Here is a 24,133-nt window from a genome sequence, read left to right as displayed (position 1 = left end):
TTTTTGAGTGGTGCCTCCGCTCCAATACGCTGCAACACGGTAACTCTGTCACTCGACCGTTCCGGATGCGGTCCGTCTCACCGGAACCGCCCCTAGGGTTCTGCTTGACGTTTCTTCCTAAGGGGAGTTTTTTGTCACCACTGTCGTGCTCAGGGTGGGAGCTCTGTCAGTTCTCTGCTCTACATGTAAAGTGGCTTGAGACAACTTGTTATGATTTGACACTTTAATACAATTGAATTGAATTAAGATAGATTTCCCTTTGTGCTGTTTGTTGATATTATTAACACATTTTTCTGTCCTAATTGTTTTTGCATCATATAAATAGGCAACAGACCAGACCAACAGATTTGAGGAGCTGTTGAAGCAAACAGAGGTGTTGTTTGCCACCACTAACATCTGCGCATACTTTGATGGCTCTCCTCCCTGTAAGCAGTTTTTGTAAAAAATAAAACAAATAAAATAAAATAAAAGGGAAAAAGGGGGGGGGGGGGGGCAAAGGTCAATGCCTTGCCTTACATTCGTACAGTTACACATTCAAAAGATCAGGCAGATTTCCATTGTGGCCACTTCTGGAGTCTGTGTCTTTGTTCAAGGACCTTAATTAGTTTACAGTATTTTTGGGGGAACTGTAGGCTGCCACCAACACCCGTACGTATATGCTTTTGCGTTGACTTGAGAAACAAGGGCATTATGCCAATGGCAACTGTTATGAAGTCACTATAAGTCATGTTTCTCTGCATATCCAAAACCAGATGTCGGACCGGGCAAAATGAAAGACTACCAGGTCCGTGGCCTAAACTGGCTCATCTCTCTGTACAAGAGCGGAATCAACGGCATCCTCGCTGATGAAATGGTACATGCAAAAAAAAATGTTCCCATTACAAATTTGTGTGGTTGTGTCCCTCTGTTACTCGCCATCTCACTTACAACTTGGATATGTGTTTCTTCTTTCTTCTTCAGGGTTTGGGGAAGACCCTGCAGACCATCTCCCTGCTGGGTTACATGAAGCGAAACACCGCTGAACCCCACAAGGTGCTGGTAGTGGTACACACGTCCACCCTCTACAATTGGATGAACGAGTTCAAGCGCTGGGTGCCTTCACTCCGCGCCATTTGCCTCATCGGAGACCATGACCAGAGGGTAGGCATGGGTCAGACTGACATTGTTGGGTTGTGGCTATTTATTCATGATCATTAATGTCTCTAGACCAGGGCTACTCAACTTAAGCTGGCCCAGGGGCCACTCAGCAAAGTAACGTTTACACATTTATTTTGTAACAGACACAGACTATATGACTAGTGTAAAAATGAAGGAAACACACAATCAAAAGCCACATTTCCATAAGGCAAACCTCAATGAACAAAAACATTGTGATTAATGAATCTTCATTCACAAAATGTGAAGAGAACATATAACAAACAGATTATCACAGGTGAATAAATAAGTAAGTGGTTAATACTCAGCTGACATCAGGCCATATCACTTTCTCTTGGAACAAACAATACAATACCTACAATCATGGAAATAACTATTAATTATAATTACTAGTCCTTACCCGATATTGCTCCCCATAAATATTGTTAATTACCGTTCATTTTTACTTGTAAAATATGTTTGTGTTTTCTTTTTTTGCTGTTTGCACTAATTGTAAGCCATAGTGTTGCGTGAGTGGGGAGACACTACACGCACGCACGCACGCACGCACACACACACACACACACACACACACACACACACACACCAATATGATGAAGTATGATGATAATTATATTTTTATTGGTATGACCATGCCCACGGGCCGTGGGTTGAGCACTGCTCTAGAGTATAAGATACGTATTTTCTACCAACATACATACACATTCCTGGCCAGCACTCTTATCCATAGTGCATAAAGCAAGATTAAGCTGTTTTCCATCACAATACCACAGTATGATGTTTAGATCATTCATATTGCTCATGTTGACACAAGTGTGTGTGGAATCCGCCAATGTTTTGTGATGATCAGCCTACCTTTTTGGTTCAGTAATAAATAAATGAAATCACACCTGTGTGAAGTGAGGGGCGCTCATATCATCGTACATCATCATGAGGTAACATGTCCATTTTCTCAGACACATATGACGTAAATTCTCCATTCATTGTCAATGGGAATTGAATATTTGTGTAGGACTAAAATAGCCGATTTGCTCAGACACAAATTACGTAAATCTTCCATTCATTGTTAATGGGAACTTGGGAAGTTAATGTTTGTGTAGGACAAAAATAGCCGATTTGCTCAGACACATGACATAAATTCTCCATTCATTATCAATGGGAATTTAATGTTTGTGTAAGACAAAATCTACACTAATAGCTGAATATTTCTGTCGAGGATTGTCCTAATTGTCATTAGGCAAATCATAAGGCTACAAACAACATGCCACCAGTAGTCTACTAGTCTATCTGTTCATTCTGGCTTTGATGACTTATAGTGAAATGGATGTTGTAACATCCATAAATGTAATTGTTGTGAAAATGATTGGTTGTTTTCTACTCCAGAAGGCCCTGATCGAAGACGTGCTGCTGCCGGGGGACTGGGACGTGTGCGTCACCTCCTATGAGATGCTCATCATTGAGAAGGCAGTTTTTAAGAAGTTCAACTGGCGGTACTTGGTCATTGATGAGGGCCATAAGAATGAGAAATCAAAGGTCAGGGCATCTGCCTTCCATCACTTAAAGGGGAATTCCACTCATTTTCAACATTTTACTATGTCATTAATATCTTGATGACATCAAGATGTACTTCACAATGTTAATGATTTTTTTCCAGACCTACAGTTCTAGGAAACACAGAATGGGGGACTTTTTTATTATTTCCACACAACAGCTCTAAGGTATATTAATGACATAGTAAAATGTTGAAAATAAGTGGAATTCCCCTTTAAATAAGAAATAAGGATCACATCAAGCACAAATTAGATTTATTTCTAAAGCACGTCATGAAATTATACTTTGTTTGTTTCTCCTTGACAAAACAGTCAAACGGTAATTTGGCATAATTATGTATATGTTTCCTTTTACTGTAGCTGCCAGAAATTGTGCGTGAGTTCAAGACCACCAATCGTCTCCTGCTGACTGGAACACCCCTGCAGAACAACCGCCATCAGCTGTGGGCGCTGCTCAACTTCCTGCTGCCTGATGTCTTCAACTCCTCAGAGGTATATTTATGTACTAATGTTGTGGTCCCTCAATTTAAAAGAATAGGGGCTCCATTTTTGTCGCCACCGTTTCCCGCAACGCGGCCCGCAAGTCAGCCGCTGCCCGAAAACTTCCGCTTTCCCCTAAATTGCTATTTTGGTCACACACATTTGGGAAGGCGATAGTGGAGTTTAAAAGCACCCGTAAGCCGTATGCCAGCAGCCAAATTAGTTTGGCATAGCGGCGCGCCATGCGCCTGGCTGCAATGGAGATGTCCGTGGAGTGGGCTGCTTCATCTCTCCTTATTCTCCTTGTAGAAGCCATTTCACAGTATTTTCTGATTATTATTTCTGTTATTATTTAGCCTTAATATGTTGATTGTTGGCTAATTGGATTATTGTTTGGGCACAGACGGGCACGCCTCCCAGGCCTAGGCTTTAATTATGGACAGGTGTGGGGGGGAAATTATGCACCTACGTGGAAACACGGTTTTTACCAGTAGCACAGAGAACAGAAAGAATGTGAGCCAAGAGAACAGAAAGAATGTCATATATGCACTTTATTTTCTATTAAAGCAAAGCAAAATGATTTCTGCCTGTGCACATTGGATTTCTTTATGCCTGCATACGCCTACAACCACGGAATGGGTGCATCAGTGAGTTTGTCAACAATCTGTTTGGAAGCTGACAAACAGCACTTATAACACTCCTATTGCATCTCTTTGTATTTTTCCTATAATCAGCAGAAGTGAGTGCCTGCCACTTCCTTGTGTCCATTGTGTTTATATAATTGTATAGTCAAAGAAGTTATTTGTGCCAGGCATTGTGCGGTGATTCCATTTGCGCAGCAAATGGGGTTCAATCCGATTTACCAAACATTCCTTTTCGCTTCATACCGTTCCGTAGAGACAGCCTACACGCACGATCTATATACCAAATGAAAGCCCTAATTTCGTAGTTTACATAGACATTTAAAAAATTAGCGAGATTTGAGCGAGTTATGACTCAATGAAAAGACGAGTGCATGGTGGGGAAAAAAAGAAAACGGCACATGGGGGGGTAACGGAGGTGTTTTAGGGATTTAGACAGGTAACCAAAATACCAACTTTAGTGGGGGTACACCCCTTCCCCACTGCAAAATCCCCAAACAGTGTATTTAGAAAGATCGCACAAAGATGGAGCCCTAGGTATGTCATATCTTAAGTACATACTAATTGAGCTTCTGTTTGTTTTCAAAGGACTTTGATTCCTGGTTCGACACAAACAACTGCCTGGGTGATACAAAGCTTGTGGAGCGTCTTCACACTGTACGTATGTTTAAGGACAGAGAATATCAAAAATAGTTATACCGTCATGTATTCAGGGCCAGGCGGTTGTTGCATTGAACTACATTGTATTTTGGTGTAGGTCCTGCGTCCCTTCTTGCTCCGTCGTATCAAAGCCGATGTGGAGATGTCTCTGCTTCCCAAGAAAGAGGTTAAGATTTATGTGGGCCTGAGCAAGATGCAAAGAGAGTGGTAAGTGTCCCTAACTAGTATTGTCATTAACTTAAAGCGACAGAGAGAGAGAATTTCCAGGTTATCAGTGAGGTGGGGGCTCTTGTTGTAAGCACAATGATCAGCACCATTAGCACTGTTTACCTCTCCTCAGAAACGGTTACATGTCTGGAGCGATGTGAGACAAAGTCACAAATGAAATACGATCGTCGGGAAGCGTGATGGCTGAACATGGACAGAGCTCGAAGCTTTAAAGATACAGGGCTTTGAAAATCATGTTATAATGGAGGCTCAATGGAGCTGGATTTAAAAATCCCATAGCTGGTGGGGATGGCAACCGGAGCAATGCTAAAAGGTAAATTGACAGTTGGCGCTTTCATATTATGGAGCATACGGTTGTCTACGAACATGTTCGTAGTTGGCTGATGCCGTACCCTAGCCTAGGGGGTCCGAATATGTTTGTAGATGGCGCAGAAAGAACTAGAAATGCACTCTATCAAGCTGCCAACTTGTACTTCGCACACAAGTTGGCCATGCATGGCTACTTGTGCGCGAGCAGAGTGCGCAACCTACTGTCCGTTCCTCTATAAAATATAACAAATACAAATACTGCTCTTGTTAGATGGTTTTCTAATATAATTGGGGTACTTCATTTCGTCAAATAATATAACTCATTGTTTTACAACATATTACCATTGTAACGTTTCACCCACTATTGAACCCATGACCCACGGTTCACTAGTCTGGCCCATGTCTGGGCAACAACCCCCTTCCCCAGAGGAGGGAGTTATGACCAAATATCACGATGCAACAATATCATTATGCTTACAATATTAAGAATTCTATTACATTTATTATGACGATTTCATTATGAAGTTTTAAGTTAAGAGTAGTGGTAAAATGTAGACTATATTTTTTGGGTAGTTAATCATTCAGTCTATCCACTATTGAGAGTGTTTTCTCTCTTTAATTACAGCAGCAGTATTTATTTTAGAAGCTTAAGTCCTTGTATCAGTAAGTCTGGAATAGATTAGTAAAGATACTGAGATATACAGAAGGGGGCAGTAATGCAACTATTATGGATGCCAACTGCCATAATACCCCACGAAGAAGAAGGATCTGTAAATCTGTGTTCCACCAAATGGGTCTAGAGAGGAAAAGCCAGGCTCTGCATTCAGCCAGGCTTTATGATCCTGGCTCGATAAATCCACCCATTCTAAGCCTCGCTTGGCTTTAGTGGAATGGAATAAACCAGGCTGTACAGACCAGGATTTAACAAACCTGGTTTTGGCTTAAATCTTGGATTAGTTCATCCAAGTTTCGTGAAACGGGCCCCTGGTCTATAGACCACCAAACGTGCGAGAATGTCTTGTCTATGTATGTTCTCTTTCCCAATGCAAGCTTCTTTGGCAAATGGGTACATAGAAGCTTCTTTGGCAAACGGGTAAATAGAAACGAACACTATCAGCATCCATGGACTTTATGGATTCAAATTTGTTACGTTATCCACATATGTCCGTTTTTAGATAAACATACATAGTTACGTCATAACCCAATCCCTGATTGGCCGAGCGACGCCACCAACACACGGCCCCAATCCAATCGGTCGAGGGGCCACTGACCAACTTAACTCAAGCTGCCAACTTACGCACTGATTGGCCGAGCGGCGCCACCAAAAACGCACAATCCCTGATTGGATTGGCCGAGTGATGCCACCAAAGACAATACACAATCCCAGATTGGCCGAGGGTGTCAAGGAAAATTCACAATCCCCGATTAGCCTAAGGAGTCACGGATATACGCAGCCAAAAAACGTACTTGCGCTGCTCTCCTCGCGCAAGTAATTAATCATAGTCATAGCCTCTAATAATAAATATATGGTCACGCCTCGTGACATCACGCCTCCATCTCCATATATGGAGCTGATCTACCCCACCCGTCCTTCCTCTTCGATGCCTCCCTTTTGACTGATACCTGTCCATTCAAACTCTAGACGGGCCTGCCCAAAGTTATTAGTGCAGCCGCTCCTGGCAGCTGGCGAAGTTCTCAACAGGCCCGAAAATTAAGGCCTGACCCTACCTGGGCCCTCATCAAACCGTGTACACTCAAGATACTGCCCCCGCTGCCACCCTTAGATCTCCATATATGGACCTGACTTGTGTTGACATTCCATATGTTGATCTGACCTCATCAAACCCTGTATGCTCAAGACACGCTCCATATATGGCCTAATGGCCAGACCTCATCAAACCCTGTACACTCAAGACACTGCCCCTGCTGCCACCCTTAGATTTCCATAGGGGTTCCCAGTTCGAACCCGGGCTCCCCCAGAGTTAGTGTCGAAGTGTCCTTGAGCAAGACACTGAACCCCTAATTGCTCCTGATGTGCAGGTTGGTGCCCGGCATTGGTGTGTGAATGGGTGAATGTAATGCACAATCTCTGCAAAACGCCTGCTGTATAAATGCACCATTTACCATATGGAGCTGACCTGTTCTGACATTCCTTATGTTGATCTGACCTCATACACTCCCCTGTACACTCAAGACATGCTCCATATATAGCGAGTAGTAGTACAGAATTCATTCCATATGTTGATCTGACCCCCATGCCAAAGCGCCAGCGCTCGCCCAGCAGTCTGCTGTCACCCATGCGGATGCATGCATGGTCGCTTCTCGCCCTCAGGGTGTCTTACTGGTACTAATGAATTACAATTATTCATTGTTCAAACTCAGGTACACCAAGATTCGGATGAACATCGACTGCGACAACTCTGCAGGGGAGACGGACAAGATGCCATGTCTGTTGAATGTTGGACGTTTTCTGTTTTACGGAGCTGGGCACGGACTGCCCTACACCATCGCCTGCCACCTGGTGCTGGTGGTCAACAGTTGCAAGATGGCTGTGCTGGACAAGCTGCTTCCTAAGATGAAGGAGCAGGGTGAGCAGAGACGTTTGACGGTGGTCTACTCTTAACTGGCCCACCTGCCCCAGTTTCCTGTATTTGACTGCCGGACACTAACTTCCTAGACCTCTTTTTGCAGGTTCTCGTGTTCTGATCTTTAGTCAGATGACGAGGATACTGGACATCTTGGAGGACTACTGCATGTGGAGGAACTTCAACTACTGTCGTCTGGACGGTCAGACCCCGCATCAGGTTGGCTGTTTGTTTTAAACTCATCTGATTGGTTCTAAATTCTAATGCACCTTATGATCTGTATTTCAATATCCTCTTCTCCATCCTGTCTGTCATTCTTAACTCTATTCTGTATTAAAGTGAAATACCATTAAAAGAAATACATTAGTAGACATGAATTGTTTTTAAACATGCAAGTAGGCAGTAAGAATTAGTACAGCTTCTAATAATAATTTAAGAAAGTAATATTAGAACAAGTCATTTACCTCGTCATCATGTTGTGTTTTCCAGATCTCCAGCAACAGCTCTGAGTCTAAGTTCATCTTCATGTTGAGTGCTGGTGGAGATGCTGGAGATGCTAGTGGTCTGGGCATGAACCTGACAGCTGACGTAGCCATCCTCTATGACTCAGACTGGAACCCACAAAACGAAAAGCAGGCTGTGGTCAGTACTCGAACAAGAAAAGTCCTCACTTCTATTTGACAGAGCAGTAAAATAATATTAGGATTTTATTGTGCAATTGTAATCCCACATGTATTGAGTTTTGTTGGCAACACAGATCAGATACTCATTGAGTCATAGTGAAGAACGTCATGGGGTACTAACTATGGCTTTTACACTTTGTATTAATAGAACACAAGTTATATTTCAATTGAAAGTTGAGTAGTGTACCTTTCTGGGAAAGGGGTGGGAGAGGGTTTTGCCAGCATCGTTCATGTGAACTACTCTGTCCACGGTTATTCATTGCAATGAAGAAAAATTGTTGGCGAGCACGGGTTGAATGCATGCTTCAAGCCGGCCAGACCACCCAACCATGCGCTATACAAAGCGATTCTCATAATTTCAATAGGCTTACATATTAAATCATAAACATACTATTTCACATGAACAATGGTGAAACTAAGATATGGGGATAATATTATACATTGCAATGAAATCGCATCGCGTTTTCATTATAATACTGCTGGGTTGAACACACCGTCACAGCCTTGCGCTGCAATTGGCTAAAAGTTTAAATCCCCCCGACGTCCCGACTAGTAAACTGTAGTGGATATAAACAGTGCATTCAGCCAGAGGGGGCCAAAGGGAGAGTGTGCGGTTGCAGGAACACCTCAGCATCACAATTTAGGGAAAGATGGAGGGAAAAAAAGGCCAAAAAATACATTTATATATATTTTCAATTTTGGATGAAAACTTGTCTATATCACCTTTAAAGGAGCATTCAGTGATTTGGGTGATTTGGAAAACCACCCAGTCCGCCCCGGTAACAAAATGTGCACATGCACGCTCTACAGTGGGGGGAAGTGCAACAGGCCAACAGCATGTGCACCAAGGCCCGCCCCCACTCGATCATGATTGGAGGAAGGCCCCTCTCATCCTGATTGGATGAAGGTTTTGCCACCCGCCACCAAAACTGAAACTAGGGTTTTTTGACCCCAGGGGCTCACTGGGGACAGGGAGGATTTCCTTATATGGTCAGCACACTCTATAGTAGGGAGGATTATCCAGAAAAAAAGACAAAATAAGTGATATTTGAATTTAGTCAAATCACTGAATATACCTTTAAGAAAACGCCATAGACAATAATGAGAAATGTAATGTTTGTTTTGAGTACTAAAACAAACATTAGCACCCGTTGCTTAAACAAATTATGTTGTAATTGATGTTGTAAGACAGGGGTGGGCAACTGGCGGCCCGGGGGCCACATGCAGCCCCCACCTTCACTAAATGTGGCCCTCAGGTTAATGTCACATACTGATATAATATTGGTTTCAGCTGTTTACAATTGCAAACATGACCCGCTTTAATTACTTCAGTCTAAATTAGTAGCTCATTGCTTCAACACAAGTATAATTAAAGGCATTTGAAATTACATAAAAATGTAAATTTTCAGGATTCCAATTCAAAAATAGCAAAAAAATAATTCAATTCGAATATAGCAAAAATAGCCGATCTACAAGCACAAAACGCGTCGCAGCACGACGCGTTTTGAGCTTGTAGATCGGCTATTTTTGCTACGACAGTAATATATGGCCCTAGGGAGTGAGTGTGGAAATAGTGGCCCTCTCCATCGTCAAAGTTGCCCACCCCTGTTGTAAGATGATAAGAGCGCCCCGATTTTTAAAATGAATGTAATAAGTAATTAGATCAGTCGGCCTCATGGTGCCGCTATAACAGCCTACTTTACATTTCGCCTTATAACTTTTGAACCGTAGGTCGTAAAATCTAAATTTATCTCCCAATATAGGCCACGCCCATACACAAATCACAAACGGAATGTCCAATCCACCCCGAATTGTCGAGGGTGGTTTAAAGGTGTAGTGAAATGAACACTTTTAGACCATATCCGTGGTCATCATAAGGGCATACCTAACAATGGCTGCCACAAAAATGGGCAAATTCTCATTTTTAAATCCCCTCCTTATTACTTACACATGATCACAGGGGTGACTTGACTTTGTAATTGGCTAGCTAAATCAGTGGGAATGGCCTATATCTGGGTCTGTGCCATCGAGCCAACCACCCTTTTCACCCTTTCCTGTACTACTTGCGGGTGCATGTGTTTGGTTATACATAGCAACAGTCCTACAGTCATGAGTCTGACACCCTACCCAAAACCTAAACCCCTAACCGCACGCGGACGGTTAGGGCTGCAGATTAGTTTTAATCTGCAGCACATGTCGGGAGCCACGGGTGATTTTTAACCCACAGCAGGTCTGTTTTAACCTGCAGTGTATGTTGGGAGTGACGGTGGACTAATGATGTTAGGACTGTTGGTATGTCTAACCAATGTATGCACCCCACGGGCAAGTGCCTCTAACACCAGACTGATTACACCTCAAAATACATACATTAATAATATCATCTATTACATCGCTGTACCCACACTGTACATCATTTGTTGTTCATATATTTGAACGGGTAAGGACTAGTGACCCTCAATAAAAACATAGAAAGAAAGCTATGTTTTCAGCATGATGTGATTTGTAAAACTTTTTAGCCATTTTCCTATATAGCTTTGTACGAATGGAACTGTTCCCACTCGTCTCTCTCAGGACCGAGCTCACATGATGCAGAAGCAGGTGCGTGTGTTCCGCTTCATAACAGAGAACACAGTGCAGGTGGAACCTTCCGGCTCCATCACAGAGAACCCAGCGGCGAAGGCCGAGATTAAACTCTGCCTCCGCTCCTTCGTCATCCAATCAGGTACCAAAAGCTTTAGTGGTCCACCTAGCTTAGCACGCTTTTCTTATAAATATATTTTTACGGGGTACAAGACAGTGGTAATGTCCCTGCCCAGGTTCGAATCCACTGTGGTGCATTCTAGCCTGGCATGGACTAATATCACTGCAAGATATTAGTCTGGAATCTCTGTGTGGAAGGGACAAATAAAAAAATGCCTCTGGTGATAAACCCATCCCATATTTGCATACTGGTCCCTGATTAGTCCCTCACTACTTTGGAGGGAGAGAAATCCAAGCACAAGTTAACTAAGCGGTGCCAGACCAAATCTGCCAACGGCAAACAAAATGTTGCACTGGCAGTTTTGTCTTGTTTCCACAGTAGGTGCATCCGGCTTTGTCAGGTGTCAAACACAATTAGCTCGTATTCAGGGGAGGGAAGCTGGGCAGGGAGGGTGATATTTGTCCCTGCATGTACTGTACTCCTACAGTCTGGGGGCGGCACCTGTCAGCAGGGAATGTTGGGCAGGAAATCACCATTTACTTCTCAATTTTTGCAGAGCATGTTTTAATCGTTTTAATCTGAATGCCACATTAAGAAATTAGGATCACATCAAATCAATCAAACAAAATATGGTACTTTCAAAACAGAAATGTCAATCTTCAATACTTGGTTGGGAATCCTTTTGGCTTCATCACTGCCTCGATACGCCGTGGCATTGAGGCAATCAGCCTGTGGCATTTGCTCATGGAAGCCCAGTTTTCCTTGATGCTTGCTATCAGATCTTCTTTGTTTTTGGGCTGGCACGTGCAGAGGGGGGGGTGGGGGGGCTAGGGGGGCAATAAGGGTTTATGTGGGGGCCAGTAAGGCTTGGGGGGCCAATAAGGGCTTGTGTGGGGGGCCAATAAGGGCTTGTGTGGGGGGCCAATAAGGGCTTGTGTGGGGGGCCATTTAAGGGCTTGTGTGCGGGGCAAATAAGGGCTTATGTGGGGGGCCAATAAGGGCTTATGAGGAGGGCCAATAAAGGCTTGTGTGGAGGGCCAATAAGGGCTTATGTGGAGGTGCCCCTCATTTTCCTCTTGACAATACCCCATAGATTCTCAATGGGGTTTAGGTCCGGCGAGTTGGCTGGCCAGTCAAGCACTGTGATGGCATGGGCATCAAACCAGGTTGTGGTGCTTCTGGCGGTATGGGCAGGGGCCAGGTCCTGCTGGAAGATGAAATCTGCATCTCCATACAGATCCTCACCAGTTCCAGACCCACAGGAACGCACCCAGGGTGCCGCCCCGCGTCCGAAACAGTTGAGAAATGACAGAGTTACCGTGTGGGGGTCCCTCTACTGTACCCTCTACTGTACTGTACTGTACTGTACTGTACTGTACTGTACTGTACTGTACTGTACTGTACTGTACTGTACTGTACTGTACTGTACTGTACTGTACTGTCACACCCAAAATCACCATATATACAGTTAAGATGTGCGTGTGTGTTTGTGTGTGTGTTAGGTTGCGCACAGGTGGTGAAAAACAACCATGCTGTTTTCGTGCTCAGACGCACCCAGCCAGCCACCCAGCCACACACATAGTCACTTAAGGAAGTGGTTGCACCACTTAAAAACAGTTGCTTTATGTTAGCCTATCGCTGCTAGCTCTGACTGACCCTGGCTGAGATGTCTCGAGTTGGTCCCGCCCACGTCCGTAGGTTGTGTCGGTTTAATGTCAAATTATTACCATCTGAACATCGTATGAAGAATCTGAAGGCAGACGCGGTAATCTACATGTGTCTGTTGTCCCGACGGGCTGAAAAAACACATCAACGGGCTGAAACAACCGTTTAAAACATTCAGTTATTTGGCACACTGGGTTGAATTAACATGAAGGCTCGTCCACGATCAAACACAACTCTGGTAAACGGCGTATGCGCGTTCACATTGAATTCAACACAGAGCGGCATAACAACCCGTTTTAAAAGTTTGCTTCATCGCATCCATTAATTTCTTCACGCCGTCGTAACAACATACACCTGTAGGTTACCGCGACTACAATTACATTTTCCATACGATGTTCAGAAGTGATGTTAAGAGAACAGAGAATAAATTCCGCAGCTAGAGGGTGGGAAGTGTCACAGACAGACAAGGCGATACAGCAGTGAGTCAAACCGATACATATTATGTTCACCCGAATTGCTGCTTTCTGGCGAATCCTACGGAACCGCAGGCATGCATTAATTGCTTAATTCAGCCATTTCTCCATTGATCACGCCTGCTATCAGCTGGTAATGTGTCAAAATCAAATGACTGTTTGTTGTGTGAAGAAAAAAAATCACACGTGTGTATGTGGCAGCTCCGCCCACAGAGGTTGTCGTATTTTTTTTTAAAAATGATAATGAGGAGGTGCGTCGTTGCGTGCAATATTTATACGTCACACTATCCGTGTTTATTTCATTGGCCCATTTGACTGTCAAGGGTTCAGCCTCCAGGAAGAAACCCTAAATACAACGTTATTACACCATTGCACATAAAAACGACTCCAGGGTGTCTAATGAAGTACTGTCACCTCATAAACACATGAAAACCTGGAAAAATACAAATATTGTGGCACTCCATCTTTAAGTAGCATGTGACATGTCAAACTAGGGGTTTTTCATGATTCTGAATCCATTCCAAGCATTAGCTTTGCACAAAATACACTCCTTGGGCTAAAAGCAACCATAGCCACTTGCCCAAATGTGCCCAAAATGTGCTGACCTCATCACATTTGTCAAGACTTTGACCAAATTTCCCACCCGTCCACCTCGGCTGCCGGACTACAACACCTGCACTGGACATTGCACCCCAACCAAAGTATTGAAGATTGACATTTCTGTAGTACCATATTTTGATTAATTTGATGTGATCCTAATTTCCTAATGTGGCATTCAGATTAAAACATTCATGCTCTGCAAAAACGGAGGAGTAAATGGTGATTTCTTCACAGTATTCATTTTTTTTTTATTCTGTTTTAGTGGGTTTTATGAGCTAGAAGCCAAAATTGTGTAAAGATAAAAAAATAAATACTTGAAATAATTTACGTTGTGTGCACTGAATCTATAATTTATGAAAGTTAAACTTTTTGAATGGAATTATGGAAATAAACCAACTTTTCCATGATATTCTAATTTTTTGGAAAGGTGCTGTATGTCCTCTCTGAGGGGGCTTCTCAATTGCAGTTTGATATGTAAACGTTCACCTATGGACTTTCTTTTACTCACCTGTATCTTAGGAACACAACACGTGGATCACCCCACCAAGTTGCTTTATATCATTCGTCATGACGGCACGGGCGTGTTGGCTTCAAAAGAGAGCGAGATCACAGATGACGACATCAATGTGATCCCAAAGCAGGGAGAGTAGGCGGTGAGAGAACAAACATATTGCAGGCATGAGATCATGAAAATGGCTACATCAGCAAGCAAACACACAGAATAAAATGCTGTTACGTTACAGGGACGTAGACCTGTAATATATTGTAATCTGAACCTTGATCTTTTTTGTGTTTCTCTTCTTCTGCCATTGGACTGTCATATTAAATAAAAATGTCACATATACAATTATAAACAAATTGTTTGTTATACAGTTAGAAGGTTTTCACATCGGTTCTCTGGATAAACAAAAATAACGTGCATTTCTCTTGTGTTACTTTTCTCGCTTTTGAATCCGTCGCAGATCATCAGTGAGGCCGAAAGCTGTGCCGGGATCGGGCTGGACGTGGACGTGTTTGATACAGAGGGAAAAAGGAGGGTGCCATGGCATTAATGTGGTCAATAAAGTGCAGTAGCTTCCCGGGTGCATGGTTCAGGGCCGGGTGACCCGGGTCACCAGTAAATGTGTTTCATTTTTCTTGGTTGCGCTATTTGTATATGAGTTTGGGATTGTTATGGGACTTTATGTATTTTTTGGTAAGTGCAATGTCTGTACTGATCACCCCCTTTCCCATTGATGATGATTGATGTCCTGACCCTTTAAATGTGTTTTTAATGCCACATTAAAGATGAATTCCTAGAACAGCTGTTGTCATGGCTTTTCTTTAAAGTGACCAGACCTCAGATCATTACATTGGTGTAGGAGACCAACCTGGAAGAAGCCCCTTCAAGGATGGATAAGAATGCACACCGTTAGGCACAGGCTCATAATGCTGCGAGCGCCATCGAAAAAAAGAGCGACAATGCGCTGTGTTGCAGAGTGTGGTCAAAGAGATTCTAAATAAAGAGGCCATTAAGTCCCATAGTAACAACCAGCGTCCAGTGCCTCCGCCATATTGGAGTGATGACGCGACATCTGGTTACTTTTAAAAAAAAACATTAAAAAGTCATGCTGCTATACAAAAAAAAACGTGTTTTTATCCTATTCTACTCTCATATATTGATGTACTGTACTTGTGACCGTGGCCAGAAAGTCACATTAAACTTTTGGATTATTTACGAATTACCATTCTATGGGAAAACACAAAAAACATATATATATATATATCGGTGCACTGTTTTAAAGTGCGGTTTGTAATAATTATTGTGAACCCACAGACGGTTGTTCTGGCTCTTATGACTACGCCACTTTACTAATTCGAGGAGGTAAAGAACCAGGCCCGGAAAGTTCTTATAACGGCAGTGGGTGCTGCTGACACTTTTAGATATTAAGGAATTATTAGCTTTTAAAAGAGCCGTTGTGTTGGCACTGACAGTGCTGTCCGCCTCGGCAAGTTCCAACTCACACTTGACAATCAGTGTGTAACCGGTTTGATATCTCTTGTTGTCTCTGCACCTGATCTAGAATACCGCACCGGAGCGCACTGGCCTATTAGTTTGCATTGCACAGCGCGCTCAATGCGCTATTTCCGAACGCGGCCTTCATCACCGGACATCACACTCCAATACATATATATTTATATACACATTTTCCAACGGAAATAAGGAAAATTATATGAAAAACTAAAAAAGGAAAAACAGCCTCCTGACACCCGTCACATACTCATTTATTTATCATGTTTATGAATGGCTCAAAGCATAAATTAGTGACATTCATTCAGAATGTCAGGGTGCATGTGTGCGCATGCATGTATGGTGCGTGCGACCGTGCATGTTTACATGCGTGTTTGAGGTGTTAGATAGACAAAGCGTTGCTGCCATATTGGAGTGATGCCGGCAGGACCATAGATATTTAAAAAAAAAACTAGATGCCTCACTGGCTGCTGCAGTTCATTGGAGCGACGTGTCTAATGAAGGCAGGAAGTCCAGCTGTGCCATATGGAAGCGCTGAAGGCACGCTGCGTCGCTGCCCAAGTGATGTCACTCATGCGACTCTTCCATGTCTCTCGCTGTCACTCAAGTGACTACTTATGTTACGCGCTCGCTCATGCTTCGCAAGGAATCTCTGGAAAATTGTGCCTTAAATTTCGACACGCCCCCCAGAGCCGGAAGATATATGTCTACATTTATATGTCTATGGGCAGCACTACCGCTGCGCCATCTAGTGGTGATTCCAAGTATTTGAGGAGTTTCGTCTCTTTGGTGTGGTCTGGGTGCAGACTTCCGGGGTGCGTATGTCATAGCTTAGGAGGCAGCCAATCATGACTAGGTCGCTACTAAGCGATTGGCTGGTTCAGTGTATGGGGTCAGACTCCCATTGGCTTAGGCGGCGTTGGGGGCAGCCAATCATGACTAGGTCGCTTACGTTTCATGAGCTGTTATATACTTTGACACAAATGGCTCATTCCTGATAAACTACAGTGCCACACACAAAACCATAATGCTTCAAATGTGACTCTGCTTTTATTATATAATAATTATTCCCTAACCTCGCGTCACCAGGCTTTAATTATTCCCCTACCCAGCAGAGCTGTAGTCTCTGTCTCTGTGATCTCTTTGACCCCAGTGAACCCGTGGACCGTGGCAGGTTTTGAAGTCTCTTGGTATACTGTATTACACATGTGTTACGACCCCCTATCTATAGGGTGAGGGAAATAACATAATAATAAATTCACAAATAAAAAGACCCCTCACAAATAAACCCCTACCAAAAGAAAACAAAAGTGCAATTATCTAACTAACTAACCTAATTAAGACAAATACAATAAATTAAGGACCAAACAAAAACTACCAAAAACCCCTATGGGGTGAAAAAGATGTATTAACAATATTCACAAAATGAAATGGGCAAACTAAGGATTAACTGCAGGAAAAAGGTAACAACTGAAGAAAACTAAGCAAACTAAGAAAACACAAAACAAAAAAGGCTACATGGGCTGGAGGAAAAGAGGGCTTGAATCTCTGCTGCTGTTAAGTCAGGGCTTTAAATTGTTTAATCCAACGTTCCCCCCTGCTTAATACGCTAAACCCGCTATTTGTTTAATGTGTTTAATTCGCCGTTTTAAAATAATTAGAAAGAAAGAGCGGATTTGTCGCGGACCTGGTGACGAGGCCGGAAATCAAGCCATGCTCTGACTGCTAAAATGAGTTCAATGCAAGTGAACGAGGGGTTTGTTTGGACTACAACATGGCGGCCTGTTTTTCTCTTCAACAACAAACCATCAGACTATTTTTCGCCAGATTTTCGTGGATAAAAGCTGCAAATACTTCGGCGTATGCTCCAAAGGTAATAAAATAATCTAGGCAGCGTAGAATATTGGATTAAATAGCGGGGAACGCGGGTTACGCTGCGCAGTAGAACTGTTAAGCTGCCAGTCCCCACAAACTCTTGAGGCTTGAGAAGCCAGAAGCACAGCCAATCATAGCGAATGGGAAGTCATGGGCAGGACCTATCAATCTGTACCACAAGATGAGTGTTCAATCACTTTACACCTTACTTAGAGTATACAGTAAAGCAAAGCAAAGCAAAGTTCTTTGTTTACCCAGGGTGAATGGACTAAGCTCGAGATGCTTGTTTACAGCCAGACCCTGCTCATAGAACATTTCATGGTAGGGGTTCAATGCCTTGCTCAAGGGCACTTCAGCGGTGGTCATTTTAACGTGCCGGGATTCGAACTGGCGACCTTCCGATAACAAGACCGCTCCGCAAACCGTTCGGCCACCGCTGCCCAGCGGTGTTTCGTCACCGAGACGAAACACTGAAGCGCAAAAGACATGGTGGCTGAAAGTGGTATTACGCTATTGGCCATGCACTATGCATTGCACGCGTTCATGTGCCATGCTCCATACGTGAACACCATGCTCCATATGTGAACGCTCGCAATGATATCACCGGCCCAGCGCGTTCACGTATGGCCCATAAGCAATCCCAGAATGCACTGGTTCCAACCCGGAAGAACGCATCATGCGCTAGGTGAGCAACTCAATGCAAGTGGATGAGACAAGAAATTCTGTGACGTCTCTATTATCTATTCTAAATTCTCCGAAAGCTGTCTGTCTTTCTGTACACTTCCTTAGCACAGAGCAAGACTGCTGCTCGCTTAAAGTTCACCCTTTTTGCTAAAAAATATATATCAATGACCTTTATGAGATTTAGAACACTTTCCTGGCGTTATTTTTTGTGTAATCTCTGGTTTTAGATAGTTTAGATTAACCGAGTGACTCTGACGTCAGAGACACTCTTCCGTTTTCCTTCCGGACTACATTTGTCTCCTCACACTGCAGCTATACCAGCCCCAGGACACAGTGGAGCCCCCCCCAGGGCTGCTGAATCAATATGTGTACCGGTAACTCCACAAGTTACAACGCAGCTTTGGACGCATGGTCCAGAACCCAGCTTGGTTGCCTACAGACACTTTCTCGAGTGGGTTCTGAGAACTTCTGACTGCAAGGAGATTTGGTGCTGGAAACCGTCGTCAACCAAATATCCTTCTCCCAACTGGACATATAGTGGATTCGAGGAAGTCTTTGCAGCTATAACATCCTAGCTGCAATATCTTTTTCTTTTGTTCTGTAAATAAAACTGAGCTTCACTTGGTTTCAATAATTATTCAGGCTATAATTATAGGCTATAATAAGTACTGTACATTTATTACTTTACCAGTAATTCAACTGTTTCAGTTTGACATAGGCCTATGCCTATACCCATTTGCTAGCATTTCAGCTGTGGCACTGATACTGTAATGTGAAGGGTCATCTTCATTAGAAATGGTCTGATAATAGTCTCATTTGGCCCAGGATTCATTTGACCATGTCTGATACCAGTGTAAGAAGTAAATATTACTGTCCATGGTAGTAACAGTGAAAACATGTGAAGAGTAAAAAACAGTCAATATTTATCACTAATATCAATTTCATGGGTTGACAAATAACATTGGTTGCATCTTACAATGGAAAAGGACACAGTAATGCAGTACGTCTTTTTCTTTTTACTTCCACAAGAATGTTCTCTAAAAGCCAGTGCATTAGAATGACAGTATGAAAAAATCTCCATTCCCAACCATTCACTCAAAATAAACATACAGCAGTATGCATGCATTGCGGCTTGATTCAATATTTCAATTGGCACACCTAGAAGTAAATAATAGTAACATTCTATCTATGCTTTTGGTTCCTCAAATTGTAATGTGTAAGCAATATAAAGCGTGTAGGCCTACAATGCCACAATGTTCTGCCAAATCAGTGTATAACGGAGGGTTACACGGTAACCCAGGTTCTCTGAGTGGAGAGACTGGCTCTCCAATACAAATTATTCAATTTGTACGGGAACTGACCCCACGGGCAGTGTACGTGGATATCTCTTTAAGACACATCTTCTATGGTGGCCCTGCCAAGATGCCAATCAGCGGGCTATTTAAGCCCCATCTGGGCATGGCCACTTCGATTAACTCTTGATTGACACGAATTTCGGAGTGGCTCTTTCGTGGAGAGCCAGTCTCTCCACTCAGAGAACCTGGGTTACCGTGTAACCCTCCGTTTTCTATCGTGTTCGAGACTGGCTCTCCACTACAAATTATTCAATTTGTACGGGAACGCTCTAAGACACACCGCGAGGAAATAAGCAGACCCGGCTGCCCCAAGGCAGCTCGAGGCAGTTTAACCTCAAATTCCCTTAGAGCCTATACGTGGTGAGCGCCATGAGTCTGACCGTGGCTATCCTTGCCACAGGCGCTTGCCAACATGCTCTAAAACTCCACTATTCGTACCAAGTAAGTAATACTCGTGGCCTAGGCGCAAGATGCCACCTAGGCTCAGCTGGCCCAGCACGATGCTAGGCCATTGACCACCGGGGTGAAGGGCTGCTCAGCCAGCCCGTCAGATGCCCGGCCGACCTGACCGCTGAGTAGCACGCAGGAGCAACTCCCACAGGGGGAGCGGATGCCACCACGTTCCATCGGTAGGACAGGGTAAATGTAGACAGAGTCGACCATGTCGCTGCTGTGTAGATCTCTGCCAGAGATGCACCATTCTACAGCAACCAGGGGGCTGTCATCCCATGGGCAGAGTGTGCCCGCCTTCCAGGCGACACTGGCACTTCTGCCTGCTTGTATTCCTGTTGGATCATCCCTGTGATCCGGTGGGACAGTCCAGCCTTCGACCGTGGTCTACCCGAGCACCCCTGCTAAAACACACGAAGCGCTGGTCCGTCACTTTGTGGGCCTACGTGTGGCCCTGACAGACGACTCCAACGCTCTAGCGGGGCAGAGTGGGTGACCAGCTATGTCGGCACACTTCATCCGTCTGCATGTGAACAGAGGACAGAGCTCAATCACCTGATTCAGATGTGCCCCTGAGAGAACCTTGGGGAGAAGGTTGGGTCGAGGTGTAAAACTACTCCATCACCCGGCCGAGCTTGTTGTGGGTTGACAGAGCTCGCATCTCCCACATTTCTCCTTGCAGACGTGACAGCCAACAATACTGCTGTCTTGAGTGACAGTATGTCAGGCTCACTGACTAAATGATTTTAAAGGGGGCTCATCATAGAGCCTCCGGGGCTAACGGTCTGGCCCCCAAATGGGACTGGTGGGGCCCTAACCTGAGCTCCTCTGAGCCCCAGGGTGCCCTTTGGGAAATGTCCCCAGGTTACTGCAGTCTGCAGGGACATGCACTCCCGCTCAAGTCCGCCCGTCGGACAGTGGGCCAACAGACTGTTGAAGCCATGTCCTGATGCGGAGCCCCTCATAATCAGTGAGGATGGTGCTGGCTGCCACATGGATACCACACTGGTATAACCTGCTAAATGCGGACGGCATCGACACAGAGTCCGTCCCACAGATCTCAGATAGAGGGACATCTCGTCATCAGTGCATGGGCCACAAGGCCCTGCACGGATTGTGCCCACATCCCTGGGGCTGGCCTGCCTGCCCACCTATATGCCTGCTAGATTGTTTCACAACCCAATGAGGGAGCCCAGTCTTGGAGACCATCTGCCTAAGACAGTTTGGCCCATTAGAGGCCCTGACAGGGCCCAACAGTGACTGCAAACCTGCTTCACCACCCTGCTTAGGAGGGTGGGAAGGGTGCAACTCAACAGGCTGACCGGCTCGTACTCTGATCAGGCCGTATGGTAGAATGCAGGGATTGGTGCCAGCACCACCTAAACATTGCCATGTAGGAAGCGGCAGCATCCTTCATGCACTGATAGGGACATTCTTGTGGCTGACACTGCTAACAACAAGAAAGCTGTCCTGCGAGAAGTGTCCAAGCTTAATTGTCTCATGCCACAAGGCAGACAGTACCACCTCCCGTGGGGGGACTGCCGACCTAATGTGCGAGGGATTAACGGTGCGAGCACCCTTCAGTAACTGGGTGATCTTCGTGTTGCCCTTGTGTGGGACAGCGGTCCGCCGTGTCACCAGGTCAACGGCGTAGCCCATTACCCCTGAATGAGGAGGGAGCTCACTCCGTGGCTCTGATAACCGGTTTCCACCAACACGATTACACCCAGGCGCTTAAACGGCCATGCCGTAATACACCCTTATGGTGGTTCGTCACCCTCTGCTGTGTGAACAGACGGAACTATACACGTTTACAATACATGTAAACTGACACTGTCAGCAACACGCCCGCATAGTGCCTGACCGTAAATGACAGATAATGCACTGGTCACATGTTCAGGGGAGCCGGGGGAACAAAGTGCACCGTGGTTGCCCTCAGCCCTAAGGGGCGGAGGCCCACACTGGCTCACTGTAATCGGGATGAGCCCTGAAAGTGGCCCATCACTGGAGCGAGGGAAAGAGTCCCAGCTTTCCCCTCCAACACATAATAATAATAATAAACTTTATTTATAAAGCACTTTTTAAAACAATGTTACAAAGTGCTTTCCAATACAGGTTAAAATACAGTAGTAGAATAAAACAACAACAATAAGCAATATTAATACAAGTAAACAGGTGAACACAAAATAAAACGATCAATAATTTAAGTAAAGGCCATCGTGAACAAGTGGGTTTTTAGCTGTGATTTAAAAGAGCTCAATAGGGTGATTTGTCTTAGGGCCTCTGGTAGGGCATTCCACAGCTTAGGTGCACGGGCCGAGAAAGCCCGGTCACCCATGGTGACACGCTGGGTAGCCGGAACTTCCAGGCCGAGAAACCTTGCAGACTGTGAGAACTGACGCCTGCAAGCCCTCCAGTTGGGGCACCGGCCTAGGTGCCCAAGGTGCTGCCGGAGCCACATTGTTGTGGCACTTCACCTCTTGAGCAAACGCACAACAGCCGGTCAACCAATTTAGGATGTGAAGGCTCTCCCGATGCCAGGGTCCCAGGACTGCGTCAACGCAGGGGGCTAGATATATGCTGAATGGGAGGACACAGAACTCAGGTTCTGTCGTGAGATAGCGCCAGTGTGTCGGATCTCGGGATCTGAGAATAAGCATTCCCCATTCGAGCATGGCAGGCCAGTCGCCTCGGAGGCCGGCCTGTCAAACCCTAGCCCTTCCTTGACCGGGGAGTGTTGTATGTAGCATACAACCCACCTAAGACATGGTGGACCCTACCCAGGGGTCCACCTGAATTGACAGCCACTGTCTCGAGAGACAGCAGGCGGGGGCTGGGTTCCCTGAACTGTCAGGACTGAGGAGTGGGCTCAGTGCGCTGAGCACGTCTAGCCATACCCCGCAGGCCAACCGGCGCTGCCAAACCTAACTGGGGTTGCGCAGCTTGGGGAGCTGTCTAGGCAAGTTGCTCATGGTGAAGCATTCTTGCCATCGCCTCCTGCATCTGGTCATCTGCACAAGCCTTCTTAGCTTGTTGGAGCAATGCCCTGACCTCCTGGCCTAAAAAAGGCCAATGGCTAAATAGGCAGCTTCACTGGACGAGCTTGGCCCTCCTGCCGCAGCTCGGACTGTGGCAACCACAGATGGCGCCGCACCCGAATAGTCTTGCGCTGCCACTGCCTGGGGAGCCTGAAGCCAGTTGCTGTAGCTCCTCCATAAGGTCAGGGCCCTTATGGTCACCGAAGCGCCATGTGTAAGCAGGTGCTGGCGGCATTGAAAGAACAGCTGTGTTGGCTAGCTGTGCCTAGATAGCCCTGAGTTTGTGACTTCTCTGTATGAGAAGAGCTTTCTCTGTGGTAACCGGATTCTACCACGCAGAGTCACACCTAGGTACGTAAACGGCCCCGCCGTGACACGCCGTATAGTGTGCTCTGCCCGACAGTCACAGCACGCTCCGCTGTGTTACTGAACTCCACCGCGAAACTACACCATGGACGCATGAGCTGACCCTGTCAGCAATACGCCATATAGTGTGCCAATGGCTGAGATTCGGATATTGTTTAATAAGTGTCAAAACTGCTGAGATACACAAAATGTCTGCTCTCGTGGAAATCAAAAAATCGAAGTGGCCATGCCCAGCTTAAATAGCCCGCTGATTGGCATCTGGGCAGGGCCACCTTGTTTCAGCAGCCCAGTGGGTGGGGGGAGGAATTCGCGTCTGCTCCACGTCTCTGAGTTGTTTTTTTCTGTATACTCTCTCTGGTGCTGCTCTGCCTGACGGCGACATGACAAACACAATAACAAATGTGAATGTGGGGGTGGAGTCAACGAAGGTTGTAGGTAGGTGGAACAAGTCTAGGGACACCCACGTTCCGTGACGACTGTGTCTTGGGGCTGGTATAGCTGCAGTGTGAGGCGACAAATGTAGTCCGGAAGGAAAACGGAAAAAGAGTGTCTCTGACGTCAGAGCCACTCAGTTAATCTAAACTATCTAAAACCAGAGAAGGTCATTGATATATATTTTTTTGC

At 45.1% G+C, this 24,133-nt stretch overlaps 1 protein-coding gene across 1 annotated transcript; it reads left to right on the top strand.

Annotated features, from left to right (window-relative positions):
* Window positions 1-769: 769 nt before the first annotated feature.
* On the top strand, window positions 770-11,409 carry LOC306921233 (SWI/SNF-related matrix-associated actin-dependent regulator of chromatin subfamily A member 5-like; the record flags this gene model as incomplete). Its single annotated transcript, XM_079498344.1, has 11 exons — window positions 770-853; window positions 961-1,140; window positions 2,539-2,688; window positions 3,066-3,197; window positions 4,415-4,483; window positions 4,584-4,693; window positions 7,406-7,611; window positions 7,715-7,827; window positions 8,098-8,250; window positions 10,863-11,013; window positions 11,393-11,409. The coding sequence occupies 11 exons, from the start codon at window positions 770-772 to the stop codon at window positions 11,407-11,409; spliced, it is 1,365 nt and encodes a 454-aa protein (XP_079354470.1).
* Between the last annotated feature and the right edge of the window lie 12,724 nt (window positions 11,410-24,133).

Source organism: Electrona antarctica (assembly GCF_951216825.1).
Source record: "Electrona antarctica genome assembly, chromosome: 4".
Classification (NCBI taxonomy): Eukaryota; Metazoa; Chordata; class Actinopteri; order Myctophiformes; family Myctophidae; genus Electrona; species Electrona antarctica.
This window is presented reverse-complemented; position numbering and strand designations above follow the sequence as displayed.